Here is a 15334-nt window from a genome sequence, read left to right as displayed (position 1 = left end):
ACCCAGCAGGAGTCCTGCGTGGGGACAGGGTGGTGGGGATGGGGATCAGGGACTTGTGGCCACGAGAAGGTCACCAGAGGCTTCCTGCTGCTGTGGCATCCCGGGGGATGCTCCAAGCCCTTTATGGGGGCTTCACAAACACCCCCCACTCCTGGGCAGCCAGCTCGAGGCTCGGTTCACCCCAGTTCTGCCCCGGCATCCACCCAGCTGGGCCCGCGGGTGCCCCAGCGCAGGCACCACGGACGAGCCCATGGCCAGACACCGCAGAGGAACAAAGCAGCAGCCCCCCCGGCGCCACCCCAGAGAGAAGCAGAGCCGGGTCACATCGGGCTACCATTTATTGTAAAAGCCCAGCGGTGCCTGCGGCGCCCTGAGCAGGCTCGGCCAGGGCCAGGAGGAGGTACGTAAAAGTGCTATTTACACCCAGCTCCAGGCGTGTGTCCCAGGGGTCCGTCCCGCCACAGATCCCCTCTCTTCTGCCACTGCCCACACCCCTCTCAGTTAAAGCTGTTTGCCGCTCCTGGGGCCTGGCTCTTGGTCAGGTCCTTCCCTGAGTGTTCCTGGCATTCCCTGGGGCTGGCAGGGCTGGCATCGGCGCCCTGCAGCACCAGCATCGGCTGGGCGTCCGTGCCTATGGGGCAGCCCGATGCATTGTGGCACGCCATGCCAGGGTGCTCCCCACGCTTGCCCATGGTGAGGATGCCCGCAGCGTGGTTGCCGGAGCCGTGCAGCAGGCGGTAGAGCCGGCTCTGGAAGGCCGGGGGGATGCTCTTCCTCTTGCCCAGCGTGAGGATGCCGGCGGCGTGGTTGCCCATGCCGTACAGGAGGTCATAGATGCGGCAGGAGCAGGTCTTCTGCCGGCAGCACTCCGGCAGACTCTGCCGGGCAGCAGCCAGGGAGCAGAGCAGGAGCAGGAGCAAGAGGCAGGCAGCTCGCTGGAGCTGCCGGAGCAATGGGCAGCGTTAGTGCGGTGCAGCCAGCAGTGCCAGAGGTGGGGGGCTGCACAGCCCCAGAACTGCCCCCCAGTCCTGCCGGTGTCTCAGCTCCCATCTGCCTGGGTTGCTGCCACGCTGCTCATCCCCACTGCCTCGGGGACCCCACACCCGGGGTGCACCCAGAGCATCACCCTTCGGCACCGTGGGGCACAGCCAGCACCACATCCCTGAGGGGAGCTGAGAGTGCTGCTCCCCACAGCCCCCCCAGCCCCAGAAACCACAGCCCCCACCCATGCTCTGACCAGCAGCCAGCTGCAGGTGCCCTCATCAGCACGCCTGCCCTGCTCTGGCACAAGGCAGTCGTGGCAAACACCCTCCCCTTGCTGCTGAGCGCCACGGGACAAGGCACAAGCACCCACATTCCACACCACAGGCACCGCACGCCCAGCTCCATCCTGAGGAGCCCACACGGTGCTGAGCCTCCACCCCGATCGGCTGCTGGCCACGGTCAGGGAGCCCTGGGGAGGAGCTGGGCGCTCAGGGCTTCCTGAGGAACCAGCTAGACCCTCCCGCACCCCCAGACCCCCATTCGGACCCCCCCGCATCGCTGCCCTGCTGGCCCCACCTTGGTGTTGGGCACCTCCATCCTTCCTGGGATCTTCAGGCGGCCGAGCGGCACCGGGGCATGTCCCGCCGGGCAGCCCTGCGCCGCCCGCTGCAGCCGCCACTTTATAGGGCCCGGCACAATAGTGCTGCCAAAAATACCGCCAGGGCCAGGCGGGAGCAGCCGGTCTCTGGGAGACGCGGGCATGCGGTGGCCGGTAGCTCGGAGACCGGCCAGGCCTTTCCCCTCATTTGCAGCTCCTCATTGTGCGGGTGCTCGCCGGCTGGGCACAGTGGCCAGGCAGCGTGGCACTAATGAGGCCGTAATTGCCCGCGGGTCCCATGGCCGGGCCGGCACAAAGGGGCTGAAGGTCAGTGCTGGGGAGGCACTGGCCTGCTCCCGTCCGCTCCTCGTGGCCCCATTAGGCTAATTACCTCCCTGAACAAAGGGGTGCCGGGCAGCCGCATGGATCCTTGACATGGGGAGCCGTCACCCTGCGCTCGGCTGGTGCGGGGAGAGGGATGGTGCTGCCAGGCATCCTGGATCCAGTGCCACCCTCCATCCCTTTTGATGACCTCATCCCGCCTTGGCACGTGGAGGGAGCAGCAGGGCACCAGGGTGGGTCTCGCACTCTTTATAATGCTCCACAGCCACGGTCCGACCCCCAGACCGCCCCCCACCCACGGCTTGCACCGGGACCCCCTCACCCTGAGAGGGGAGCCCCAATGTTTCCCTGATGCCAAAAGCCACATCTGCTGCGCAGGCCAGTCTGCAGTGAGCCCCCGGCCCCCTGTACCCCACATCCTCCCAGCCCCTCTGCGCAGTGAGGTCCCCAGGGAGGGGAAGGAACCCGCTGCCCCGTGAAGAGGGGATGAGGACCAGTCAGAACCCTTCCCATCAGGCAGGTTTTCCCTGGGGCTGGCAAGGGCAAAACCTGCAGCGCTGGCCAGGGACAGGCGTCTGGCACAGCAGGCTGCGGGTACATGCACACAGGAGCCGAGGTGCCAGCATCCCTGCCATCCCTGCAGCAGGGTGCTTGCTCTGGAAGCAGATGGAGGAGATGGATGAAGCCTGGGAGCTCAGAGGGGGGCAAGCAGGAGTGGGAACACCCCTCCCCATCCTCCTCTCTGCCTCCCCACCCTCCCCTTTGGACCCCACTGCAGCCCCTCGGCACAGCAGAGCACAGCACCCAGCCCCACAGGCACCCCACCCCGCACACCGAGCCTGCGGGCAGGCAGCTGCCCGTCTGTCAGCAGGCTGGGGGTCCCTGGTCCTGGCCCCTGCAGCCGGGGGGGTGCTTAGTCCGGGCCTCCCAAGCCCCAGGCCAGGGTCAGCAGGATGCTGTGTCACCACCTCCTTCCGTCTCAGGGATGGGCTCCAGCGGGGCGCGCAGGCGGGAGGGCTCCGGTGAGGCCGAGCCGTTCCTGCCGATGCCGCACGACTGTCCCGCGTTGTGGATCTGCCACAGGTTGTCCAGCGCCTCTGCCTTGGCGTGCTTGAGGAGGTCAGCCTGGCCCTGTGTGGGGACACGGCATCAGGGGCTTCCCCACGGCCGCGCCACGTGGGCTGGCCGGACCCATGTGCACAGCATGGGCTGCTCCGCCAGCCACCCCTCCCGAGGGGGGCTCGCTGGGTGCCAGGACCCCCCTGAAGGGGCCTGTGCCATGCCCAGCTCTCATGGAGCATCCCCTGAGGAGGCAGGGAGGGGGTGGCAGAGTGGGGGCCGCACAGCCCTTGCCCCTCACCTTCAGGACGGTGATGTTCCAGGCGAAGCTCTCCAGTGCCTTCTGCAGCTTGCGGCCCCGCAGCCCCTCCTTGGCCTCGATGCGGTGCAGCTCCTTGTGGAAGTCCATGCCTGCGCCGACAGGACCGTCACTAAGCCGCTGCGGGGCCACCAGCACGGGGACGGCCACGGCCCACCATGGACGGGGACTGAGCCAGAAGGATGCCCTTTGCCTGGCATGGGGGTGCAGGCTGGGTGGGCTCCCCACTGCCCCAGCATCCCCGGGAACAATGGGCGCCCCCAGCACCACACTCGGCCCCAGCCCCAGGTGGTTGTGGGGTCCCGAAGGTCCCAGAGCTGTGGGGTCCGGCAGGGCAGCGACCACCCCAGGCAGAGGCACGGCTCTTGCACCCCACAGCTCACCTGGGGGGCTCAGAGTGGGGCCGCTACCCCCCCCCCCCCCCACAGCCCCGCCAGAGCGCAGGCCCCCGTGCCGTGCAGCGCGTGACGTCCTCGTGAGCGGGCGCTATATTTACCCCTCCTGACGCAGCACCGGCTCCGGGCCCACACAAGGACTCCCACGCAAGCCTGCTCGCCCACACGCTGTCAATCAGCACGCCCCCAGCCCCGCACCTAGCACCCCCCTGGACCCCGCAGCACCCGCCAGCTGGGCACAACCCGGGCCGGCTCCACAGCAGCTTGTCCGTGGCACAGCCAGGGCGAAGGCAGGGACAGGCAGCACCGCGGGCAGGGGGGGGTGGGTGGCAGCCCCCAAACCGCTGCCTGCCACCGCCTCGAGAGGCTGGGCAGAGGCAGCAGCAGCGGCCGCACCCCCCAGAGCCCCTCTGCCCGACACCCCCCAGCACAGCAGCAGGGCTCCCATAGCCAGAGCGGCACAGGAGGGTGCAGAGCCCACCCATGCCCCAGCCGCCAGCCCCACAGCCTGCGGCCCCCTCCCCAGCACCGCTCCCCCCAGAGCTGGCAGCAGCGGCAGAGCCGAAAGCCAAGAGCTCGGGGAGGTTTCCGGGCTGCCGCGCAGGCAGGGAACAAACAGGGCTGCTGGCAGCGAGGCTGGTACCGGCCGCGCGTGGCACAGAGGGGCCCCATCCTTCCTCCCCAGCCCCTCCAGCTCCTGGCAGCCCTCCCAGCCCCGCAGGGAGCTCACATGAGCCCCCAGCCTGGCAGCCCCCTGTGCACCCAGGGCTGGCTGGGGTGCCCGCACAGCCCCAGCCTGCCGAGGGGCTGCACAGCCATGGGTGCCTGGAGCGGGGCTGGGGGTCCCCAGGATGGGGGGGAGGACTGGGGCAGACAGCCGGCAGCACCTGCCTGTGTGGGTTCATCCATGTGTCTTGGAAGTCGTAACATTCAGTTGCCACTTCTACCGTCAGCCCCAGCCTGTTATTTCTGGTGCTAATTATATTCTGGTGTTTGGCAGCTAATGACTCTTCCCCACTTCCTCATCAGCCTCCTCCGCTCCCCTCCCTCCCACACAGCCCCTGCAGCCCACCTGCCCAGCACCCTGCCCTGGCACAGGCAGCCCTGCATCCCAGCACGCCGGCAGCACCCGGCACTGGGCAGCTCAACCCGTGCTGCCGGGACATGGGAAAACCACAGAGCTGAGTTTGGGGTCACCCCAGCTGGAAATCCCCCTCCCATGGCCGGCCAGCCCTGGCTGCTCTGCCGCTGAGCCCCAGCCCCGGCACGCACCCACCGGGGTGCAGACATGCACCTCTTGTCCTTTGCCACGCACCGCAGGTGTGCAAGTGACGGCCAAAAATGCCGGCACGCTGGGCTGTGCCTGTGCTCAGGTCTGGAGCCTGCCAGACACGTGCCCCCCGCCCAGCACCAAGGCATGGCGCCCCTGTGCCCGGCCCCCCACGGATGTGCCCAGACCTGTGCCAGGGCTGCGCCTGCCCACCCAGGACCCACCTGCCTGCTGCGCCTGGATGAGCTTGCCGTACACCCCATCGGCGGACTCGATCAGCGTCCGGCTGGTCTGGATCATCTGGGAAGAGGGGTGGCGTGAGGAGCTGGGCAGCCCCCAGCCCCACACACCCCCTCGGCAGAGCAGATGGGGAGAAGGGGCTGAGGCAGGGGCTGCCCCTCGCCCCAGCACGGTGGCCAGGGTCTAGCCCTCCTCGCCCCACCACGTGCAGCCAGGTGCGGTGTGACCAGCGCCTGGCCGGCAGCCAGGTCCCCCTCCAACACAAAGGAAGGAAGCGGCTCCGGCTGCAGCTATTAATGGGATTTCTCCCGCCAGGCAGGACCGCAGGATGCCCTGCCAGCCAGCCCTGGCACAGGGTGCAGGCGGCACAGGCAGGGGGACAGGGACTGCGAGGTCCCAGGGCTTGTACCAAGCTGGGTGAGCCTGTGCCTTGACAAGACTCCTCCCTGGGCAGCCCCTGACAGTCCCCACCAGCCTCCCCCTGCACCGGGAGCGGTGCAGTGCGTTTGGGGACCCCCACCCTGCGCAGGGCGGTGGTCCTGGTGGTCCTGATGCCATCGGCCCTGCAGGGCATCCCCGCAAGGAGCCAAGCCCCGGCGGGACAGCACTTACCGTCTCGTAGGCGGTGAGGACCTTGCGCAGCAGGTCTGGGATGGGGCCCTGGGCTTCCATGGGGGGGTACTGCTCTGCCAAGTTGAGGGTGACGCTGGGCGCGCTGTCACTGTGTAGCAGCCACGTGGCCACTGTCAGGATGCATTGCTTCATGTTGGCGGCGGGCGTCAGCCCACACAGCTCCTTGAAGGAGACCAGCGCATTCTGCGGGCAGAGACCGGCATCAGGGGCGCAGCCTGGAAGAGCCCCCCAAGAGCCCCCCTGCCGGGTACAATCCCATTTCCCCTGGCTCTCTGCTCCAGACGAGGCTTCTCGCCCGCATCCCCCAGGGGGAGGGGGGACGCCTGGGCTCCCCACTGCTCACGGTCCAGCCCCGTCCTCCCCTGCAGAAACCAGGTTCCCCAGCGCCTCTGCAGGGTCCGTACCTGCACGTTCTCCCGCAGGTCAGTGGCCTCCCGCAGTGGCTGGGTGGCTGTCCGAAAGACCTCATCGATGGCCTTGATGCCAGTGGCCTTGGTGGAGGTATATTCCCGCACTCGGCGGCCCCGGCGCCCTGCCAGCCCCCGGCGGTGCCCCTTGCCCCCACCGCGGCGGTCAGTGATGGCCACGTGCACAAAGAGGGTGGCGTGGGGCAGGGGCTCCCCAGCCAAGGACTGGAGGGGGACGTGCCGGTAGCCGGGCTGCAGGCACTCGAAGGGGATGGTGTACTGGGCAATGAACTCGTCTCCGATGTAGTCGTCATCCAGCACGACAAAGCGCAGGACGGCCAGCTCCGGCAGGTTGATCTGGAACTCCAGGCTCTCGTCGAAGACGGGGTTGTCCCCGCTCTGCAGGGCCGTCTTGGTGCGGTGCTCGGCGCAGTCAGCTGGGATGCCATGGATCTCGGCGCAGACATAGGGCTCCACCACCTCCCCCTTGGCGCCTGAGCCCTTGGGCTTGGGCAGGTTCTGCCCACTGATGACCTTGAGGTGCAGGAGCTGGGCAGGCACCCCGGGCAAGGAGTCCTTGGCATTGGCACTGAAGTAGGAGACCTCCTCCCGCATGATGGCGGGGCGGAGGACGTAGCCGCACGCCCCGTTCTGCCGGAACCAGCCCGCGTTCAGGTCCATCATGAGCCCCGGCGTCTGGTAGTTCATGGCCACCATCTGGCAGCCGCACTTCCAGAAGTCCTGGGGGTTCATGTTGCTGGCGTCAATGCGCATGGGGCTGGGATAGACACGGGAGAGGAACCGCTTGTTGTAGCTCACCAGCTCGGCCGGGCACTCGTTGGCGAAGCGCCCTGCCTCCACCTCGCTGAAGGAGCACATCTCCCAGTAGCGCTGCCCGCGCCGCGAGCTCTCGAAGTCCTGGAAGGGGACAGCCTGGCAGAGGCTTACCAGCTCCGAGAGCTCCCGGCTGAGGCGCACCCGCCGCGGGCCACCTCCCTCCGGCACCTCCCGGTCCTCCTGGCCCAGCCGCCGTGCCAGCTCCCAGCCTTCCTCCTCATCCGACACCTCCCCCTCGCTGTCCTCACAGCCGGGTGGCAGCTTCTTGCCCTTGATGAGGATGCGGCCCTTGAGCTGCTCTGGGGAGGGCAGGTAGGACGCGGCGGGGTTGGGGGGCTCCAGGTACAGCTTCTCCCCCAGTGTCTTGCGCAGGCACTGGGCGGCGAGGCGCTGCTGGGGGGCTGAGCAGCGCACCACCAGGCAGAGGATGAGGGGATAGGCGGAGGCGGTGAAGGCGTGCTGGTCGATCAGCCCCACCACGGCACGGAAGGGCACGCAGGAGGCGGCCGAGGGGCTGGTGTAGACCACGGGCTCGCCCTCGGGGCCATCCCACAGCACCAGCTCGATGCTGCGGCAGCCCAGGCCCAGGGCGCTGATGTAGCCACTGATGTCCGAGCGGCCCCAGAAGTTGTCCTCCAGCAGGCAGGCACTGTGGGCAGAGCTGATGTAGTAGTGGGAGAGGGGCTGCGCCATGTCCTGGCACACCTTGCGGTGCTGCGGGTCGAAGATGGAGCAGTCAGCGGAGAGCAGGTAGCGCGTGAAGCCATCGATGGCCAGGTAGCCCTTCTCCCGGCCCTCCTTGGAGGGCTCGTACTTGCCGACGATCTCCAAGCACTTCTCCTCCGTCACCCCCTCCATGCCCTGCTCCACTTCCAGGAACATGAGCAGGTCCTTCAGACCCAGGTACTCCTTGTTGCTGGAGAACTGCACCAGCAGGAAGAAGATCTCGGGGCGGGTGCAGAGCTCACAGTACGCCTCCACAAAGAGGTCGCAGGCCACCTCCGCACCGGGACGCTCGCTGGCCTTCTGCAGCTCCTTGAACTTCAGCTCGATGGTGGACGTCTTCATGCCTGGGTTGAGCGCTTTGATCAGCTGCACAGCCCGGGACACAGGGATGCGGCCAGATTTCTCCAGGTCGGCAAGGTCAAAGACAGAGGAGATCCAGGAGGTTCGGAGGCTGGGGTGGCCGGTCCCGGGTGCCTCGGGAGTGTGCTTCCCATAGGACACCAGGTACCGGAGTCCCATCACCCAGGCGCTCACCACGTCAGCCGAGCTGGCCACCAGGTCCAGGGACTCATAGTTGTCTCCGTAGATGATGGAGAAGGCGCACTCATCTGGGAACTGGTCGGAGAGGCCATTGCTGCGCAGGACGGGTGTCTTCTTGCCCACGCGCACCTCTTTGACCGACTTGATCTCGATCTTGGCTTTCTCCGAGTCCTTCTTGGAGGGCTCCCAACGTACGGAGCGCATGTCAGCATCCAGCACAAAGAAGCGGCTGTACATGCGGGAGTTGGAGCGCACCTTCTTCAGCTCACAGCCCTCCAGCATGAAGGAGATGCAGGCGGCCGTGCTGTTGATCTTGCGGTCATTGGGCATGGTGCTGAAGGACACCGTTTTCTTCTTCTGCGGCGGCCGCTGCCGGGAGCCATCCTGCCAGGGGGGGAAGAAGGGGGCAGAGCCATCAGGGATGGGACAGGCAGCTCACACCCTCCTGCCACATGCTCTCCCCACGCCAACCCTGACGCATAGCACAGCACCCCAGGGTGCCCAGCATCATGCAAAGCCCAGTCCACCCCAGTCCAACCCTCTCCCCGGTGGCTGGGAGCTGGCTCCAGCCCGGGCCTCCCCCACGGCTCACTGCCTGGCTTATTTTAACTCCGCTTTCCTTCCTTCCTTCCTGCTCCCGGCCCTGAGCCGGATCCTTCCCCACTGCTCACTCACCCTCGGAGGCACAGCCACGCACAGGCAGCCCGGCAGGGTCCCCATGTCCCCAGCCTGGGGACACCAGAGGGAAAAAGGGGCCCGGCAGGACCAGCCTGTGCCCCCAGCATCCCCATCGCCGCAGAGGGGCACACACCATGGCCCCCCACACCTACCCCTGCACCCCAGGCGCTGACCCCAGGCACCATGGCAGCAGTGGGGTGCAAGGATGCCTGAGGCACCCCAAGGTGACACACCGACAGAGCTGCTCCTGGGGAGCCCCAGCCAGAACCCCCCCCACTCCAGGAGCGGTGCAGGACAGCCACCTGCAAGTGCCACACGCTGGGGACAAGCGCAGCATGGCTACAGCTGCTGCCTGTACGGGGTCACAGCGGGTACGGGCTGTTGGCTGCCTGCACCCCTGCACCAGCCCTGCCCCTCAGTGGGGACAGGAGACCCTGCTGCCAAGGGTCTGGAGAGGGCAGGGAGATGAGGGGGAACAGCAGGGCTGGGCACATATTATGGGATGGATTTCATTAAGTGCTGCAGTAGGAAGAGATTTAATCCACTTCTTCAAGATTATGGTGAGTCACCTCTAATCTGGTGGTGTTTCCAGCAGAGGCAGCTCCTACCCAGCTGCCCAGGTTGGGGATGAGGGGGTATCCCCCTCCAGCACCCCAAAAGCTTCCCCACCTCCTCCCCAGGGCTGCCGCAGGGCTGGCCAGCAGCCTGGGCAAGCACGTCCCCCCCGCTGTGGTGCCTGAGCCTGAAGAGTCTGGATCTGCCCCTGTTGGCCCAAGGGCAACCGGGATGGGTCGCGGAGGTGGCTGGCCAGCTCCCCCCCGGGGATGCCTGGGACACAATGTCCTTGGAAAAGGGGAACCGGCCCCAGCCCTCAGCAGCATGTCAGAGCTGGCCGGATCCTGCTGTCCCGGAGGGAAATGCCTTCCTGGGCAGCGGGCACCGGCAGGCAGCAGCGCCATTCCACTGCAGCCGCCCTGCTCACCCGCGAAGGCCGACCACACTCAGCCTGGCGATGGGGCTACATCCCCCCGCTGGGATGCAGGAGCTGTTTGCATCCTCTCGCTGCCAGATTGCTCCGAGGAGCCAGCTGAGCGCCAGGACCCTGCCTCCGTGCCAGCCGGCTCCCAGGGCAGGGATGTCCCCTGCTCAGCTGGCTCTTGGCCCCCCTGGCCAGCGGCAGCTGCCCCCTCTCTCTGCAGCAGGCAGCAGGGTGGTGATGCACAGCATCCCCACAGCCCCACCATCCACCTGGGACAACCGCCCCCAGGGCTGAACAGGGGACCCCGCTGTGGGTGCCGGACACCGGGTGCTGGTGGGGGCTCAGCGGCAGGTCACGCCATCGGGTGGGGAAGGACTGGGTGCCCGCAGGTCACACCGTCGGCCAGCCCTGTGGGGAAGGACTGGGTGCCCGCAGGTCACACCGTCGGCCAGCCCCGTGGGGAAGGACTGGGTGCCCGCAGAGCCGCCGGGACGCTTCCTGCGAGCAGCAATCTGAGCGCCGCACTGCTGGGGCCCTTGCCCCCTCCATGGGTGATGGTCAGTACCGAGAGCGGCACCCTCCTGCCCCAGGCAGGACCCCTGCACTTCTACAGCCCCACTCTCCGCCCCGGCACACCCCACCCCGGGCGGCTCTGCACCGGGCCCCACAGCCGAAAACAGGAAATCCATCCGGAAAGGAAACACGGGTGGGGGGCCTGCATGCACCCAGCGCCCAGGGACCTGCTGCAGTTGTGCCCACCGCAGGCACCTAGACCCACCCCTCCGGCGGCAGCCCTGCCAGGCCCTGGGCCACCCCTGGCTCAGGGCAAAAACCCGAACGCCCTCCCTGCAACCCCTCAGCCCCCCAGGCTTGGGAAGGGGAGGGGGTGCTGCTGCAGCACTTTGGGGTGCTGATGCATGGCACGGAGTTGAGTGCCCCACAGCACATGGGCTCTGCCCTCCCTGCCCGCACAGAACTATAGGAGTTCCCAGCATTTACTGCTGTCAAATGCATTTGCAGCCAGTGAGGCAGTGGCAGCAGCCATGTGGGGCCTCCCACCATGCCGGCTTCTCAGTCTGGCCTGGGGACCGGCAGGGAAAAGCCACTGCTCCCCGGCAGCCCCTTACACCGGTGCTTTCCAGGTGGGCTTCAACCCTGGGGCCACCCCTCTAAGCACTCCACAAGGCATGGGCAGGAGCGGTGCAGGCAGCAGCGGAGGCAGGAGGATGTGGCACCCACGGCCACGGGGGCACAGAGCATCCCCGGTCACAGGGCAAGGGCTCCGGCAGGAGCAGAATGTCCTGCTCGCTGTGCCGTGAAGCTGGCAGCGAGCAGGCAGGGCTTCTGCCAGTGCTGCCATACACACTGCACGCACACAGCCCAGCTCTGCAGGAGGAACATGTGCTGACCATGATGCCAACTTTGATGCCAATGGTGAGCACGGGCATCTGGCTAGGCACAGAGGGCACGTCCAAGCCCAGCTGCCCATGCCCTGCCCAGCTCTGCAGCATGTGCTAAGCATCTCTTTGGCCAATTACCTCCTGCTATTACTGCCCTGGCAAGTGCAGCAGCCCTAATCTCAGCTGCTACGTGACCGCCATCATTACCTGGCCAAGCAACCCGCTCCCAAGCGGAGGGATGGGGAAGAGCCCACCAGCCACCCCTCCCTTCCCGTTGTCCCCCAAGGCCCAGCCAGGGCAGTCCCCGCGGCGCAGCAGCTCATGATGGGGCAGGAGAGAGGAACCGACAGCATCTGGGGCTGAGGCATCCCGGCCCAGCTGTGGCTCTGCTGCCCAGCCAGGAGCACGACTGCTGCTGCCCCGGCAGCAGGACCCCTCTCCCAGCCATGGGGTATGTGGTGGGGATGCGTTTCACCCGGGGGACAGGGCTGTTCCCTGGCCACGACACGACTCATCTGCAACTGGTTTCCCCAGATCCCGGTTCTTCCCACTGGCCCCATCCCAAGCTGGGCAGCGTGAGCAGGGGTGCAGGCAGGCAGCGACAGCCGGCAGCACCAGAGCGGAGGCAGTGGGAGGCCAGGCACAGCCAGGGCTTTTCTACCATCGTTTGTTCCCTGCCAAGAAGATAGGGAGTGACACATCCACTCCCCGCGGCACCAGCTGCCGCTACCCAGCGAGGGGCTGTGGGAGCAGAGGTACCGCACGGCTCCTGGGGCTGGTGCGGGATAGGGAAGAGGCACAGGGGACAGGGCAGCGGGGTGCTGGGGAAGGGTCACCTCCTGCAGCAGGGAGGAACAGATCCATGACCCCCTCCCATCCCTCTCCAGCATCCTCCCAGCCACCAGATCTCCAGCCCCCTCCACTTCCAGCCTGGGAAGAAAGCAGGGAGCAGGTCCTCCAGCCAGGGCATGGGGATGCTGCATGGGGCCAGCTCTGGGCTGCCCAGCACAGCTGGCTCCGGGCTCCCCCTGCCCCAGCACAGCCCGTGATTCTCACTTTCAGATTCACTCCTCCAGCCTTTTCTGGAAATCCCAAAAAATAACCGAGGTGGCAGCTCTTCCCACATGTGCCTCCACTTCATCAGCAGCCAGCCCGCTGCCCCATTGCTTGTTTGTGCCTTCGCTCCAAGCTGTAGCCAGACTTTGTGTGCTGGGCCCCCTCCCTGCCCCACAGCTCCCGTACTGGCTCTGCAGCTGAGCAGTGGGTGCAGTCCCTGACGCCCACCCACCACCGTGCAGGGTGGGCAGCGAAGTTGCCACAGACCCCACAGCACAGGAACTGCCTCAGCATCCCCCAGGGATTCAGGGTTGGGCACTGGCGCTAGCTGGGACCCAGACCTGCCAGAGGGTCGCCACAGACCCTCTCCCCAGCCAGTGTGCTGAGCTGGTCCGAGCCACTCCACCGGCTGGGGAGAGCCCAGACAGGGAGGGGTCTGAGCTGGTGGCAGTGGAGGGGCTGGCAGAGGACACGCTGTGTCCCCTGTGGACAGGAGAGCTGTGCTGGGGAAGCAGCAGGAGTGGTGCCCCCAGACAGGTGAGGGCAGCAGCGCAGTGCAGGTAGCCAGTGCCAGCACAGTCCCATGAGCAGCAAGCCTGCCCACTGTCCCTTGCCTGCCAGACTCAGCCCGTGGAGGGGCTCAGCACCGTCAGGGTCCTGAGGCACAGGCAGGCTCAGCCAGGGAAACTCACAGCGGTGGGGTTTGGGACCTGCGGCACCTGGGCAGGATCAGGCTCCAGATGGACTCGGAGATGCATGATGGACCCGCGCAGGCTGGGGACGCCATCTGGGTCTGACCTCCTCCAGCGCCAGCACCCTCCCCCACCAGTGCTGGCCCGGGGCCACCCGACCTTCACGTGAGGCCAAATCCCACGGTAGCGCATGGCAATGACAGGGGACAGTCCGGGGACAAGCCAGAGGTTCATCTGCAGCCCACAGCACCCGCAGCCGGTCCCTGGGTGAGGAGCGGCAGGGACGGATGCTGCCCAGCCCCGGCAGGAGCGGGAGACCCTGGCAAGGTCCCCAGGGAAACCGGGCACCAACACCGGTCTCTGGCTGCACCGGAGCACCGGGAGGTCTCCTTGCCATCACCGTGTGGGGCACAGCCTGGTTGCTCCTGCAACAGTTTGCAGCGGGAGCCGAGACGGGCACAGGCAGGGGTGCGGGGTCCCTCCGGCCGCCTGGACAAAGGGCTGATGCTGCTGCCCAGGGAAGCGGGTCCAGGGGGCAGAAGGCCGGGGCTGGGCTGGCATCACCCAACAGCCCCCACACAAGGTATTAATAGCACCGGAGCAATCCCAGCTTAAAATAGGCTGCCAGGAGTGGGGAGGCGGACGCGACCTATTGTGTCAGTGAGCACCGCCGGCATAAGCACAATTAGTGGGCTCATTTAGGAAAGCACACATGTGACCCATTGCCCACCCACGTGGGAGACCCCCAGAGACCCTCCCTGGCCCACAGCTCTGCCGGTGACCTCACCGGCCACCGCACGGCTCCGGGAGGCGTCGGGAGCTGGCCAGGCCAGGCCCCAGGCTCAGCGCCTTTGCAGGAGGGAGCACGGGAGAGCAGAAGGTGCTCGGGAGCCAGGAGCAGGCTCGCTGGCACCCATGGGTGCAGGATGGGGTGATGCTGCAGCGTGGCTCCCATGGCAGCAGCAGCGTGGCCGTGCAGAGGACCAGCGTGCCCGGCCGGGGCAATGCACGGCCACCCGAAGGGGACAGGCCTGGCCTGGATGCGCACGACGCCCGAGGCTTTGCCCTTGGGGACCCGTGGCGCCGGACAGGGCGAGGGGACACGGCGCCAGCGCTGAAGCAGCCCCGGGCAGCCCGGTGCGGCGGGCAGGGGGCGAACCCCGCGCCCAGCCGGGCAGGCACTGCCCGGGCACCGAGCCGGGGCTGCCGCTGCCCTGCGCACCGACCCCCCGGGCGCGGCGGGACCCCGGGGCGCGGGACCCCCGGGGGTGGTGGGCAGGGCGGGCAGGGCAGGCAGGACGGGCAGGGCCGGTCCCCGCGGGCTCCGGGGCGGGGGGTCGCGGCTCTGCCCGCCGAGCCCTGCGCAGGTGCCGGGCGGCGCCGGTCCCGGGGGGGCTCCCGGGAGGGGCGGCGGGAGGGGCGGGGGCCGGGGCCGGTGCGGGGCTCTCACCTTCATGATGCTGGCCCGGGGCGCGGCGGGCGCGGGGCTCCGCTCCGCCGAGTCCTCGCGGCTGCTGCTGCCCGAGCCCGACCCGGGGCTGCCGCCGCCGCCGCCGCCGCGGGGCCCGTTGGGCAGCGGCACGGCGGGGCGGGGCGAGCCCGGCGGCGGGGCGCCCCGGGGCCCCTCCGCCATCCCCCGCGGCCTCAGGGCAGCGGCCGCCGCGGGGCCCCGGGCGCCCCCGGAGCCTGCGCCCGCCGCCGCCGCCGCTGCGGGCTCAGTGGCGGAGCGGGCGGGAGGCGGCGCGGCCGGGAGGAGGGGACGGGCCGGGCCGGGGCCGGGGGCGGGGACGCGGACGGGGACGGGGATGGGGACGGCGCGCCCCCCACCCCACCCCCCCCGCCCCGGGCTGCAGCGGCGGGGAGCGGTGATGGGCACCGGGCACCGGCACCTCCTGCCGCTGGAGCCGCCCGTCCCCGGCCTCCGCCCAGCGCCGCAGCGCCCGGGCCCGGCGACCGCCCCATCCCGGCGGGACCACGGCCAAGCCCGCACCCTGCAGTCGGGTGCCTGAAGGCTGGCACCCCAAACGAGCCTGCACGCTGCAGCCTGGCACCCCAAACCAACCTGCACCCTGCAGCCTGGCACCCCAAACGAGCCTGCACCCTGCAGCCTGGCACCCCAAACGAGCCTGCACCCTGCAGCCTGGCACCCCAAACCAACCTGCACCCTGCAGCCTGGCAC

At 68.2% G+C, this 15334-nt stretch overlaps 2 protein-coding genes across 3 annotated transcripts; both read right to left on the bottom strand.

Moving 5' to 3' along the window:
- Positions 1-320: 320 nt before the first annotated feature.
- Positions 321-1746, bottom strand: HCRT (hypocretin neuropeptide precursor). The gene is made up of 2 exons (XM_055697797.1): positions 1561-1746; positions 321-959 (listed from the first exon to the last, which is right to left on the bottom strand). The coding sequence occupies exons 1-2, from the start codon at positions 1744-1746 to the stop codon at positions 498-500; spliced, it is 648 nt and encodes a 215-aa protein (XP_055553772.1). The 3' UTR covers positions 321-497.
- On the bottom strand, positions 957-14884 carry LOC102050342 (inactive phospholipase C-like protein 2). Of its 2 annotated transcripts, XM_055697307.1 has the most exons (7): positions 14606-14884; positions 7067-8734; positions 6245-6988; positions 5820-6023; positions 5192-5267; positions 3285-3394; positions 957-3055 (listed from the first exon to the last, which is right to left on the bottom strand). In XM_055697307.1, exons 1-7 carry the CDS (start codon positions 14786-14788, stop codon positions 2870-2872), a joined length of 3171 nt encoding a protein of 1056 aa, XP_055553282.1. In that variant the 5' UTR covers positions 14789-14884; the 3' UTR covers positions 957-2869. The 2 variants fall into 2 exon arrangements, with proteins under 2 accessions (XP_055553282.1, XP_055553281.1); XM_055697306.1 differs by having other exon boundaries at positions 6245-8734; positions 14606-14883.
- Between the last annotated feature and the right edge of the window lie 450 nt (positions 14885-15334).

This window comes from Falco cherrug, chromosome 20 (assembly GCF_023634085.1).
Source record: "Falco cherrug isolate bFalChe1 chromosome 20, bFalChe1.pri, whole genome shotgun sequence".
NCBI classification, from domain to species: domain Eukaryota; kingdom Metazoa; phylum Chordata; class Aves; order Falconiformes; family Falconidae; genus Falco; species Falco cherrug.
Note: the sequence above shows the minus strand (reverse complement) of the source record. Positions and strands in the feature narration are given on the sequence as shown.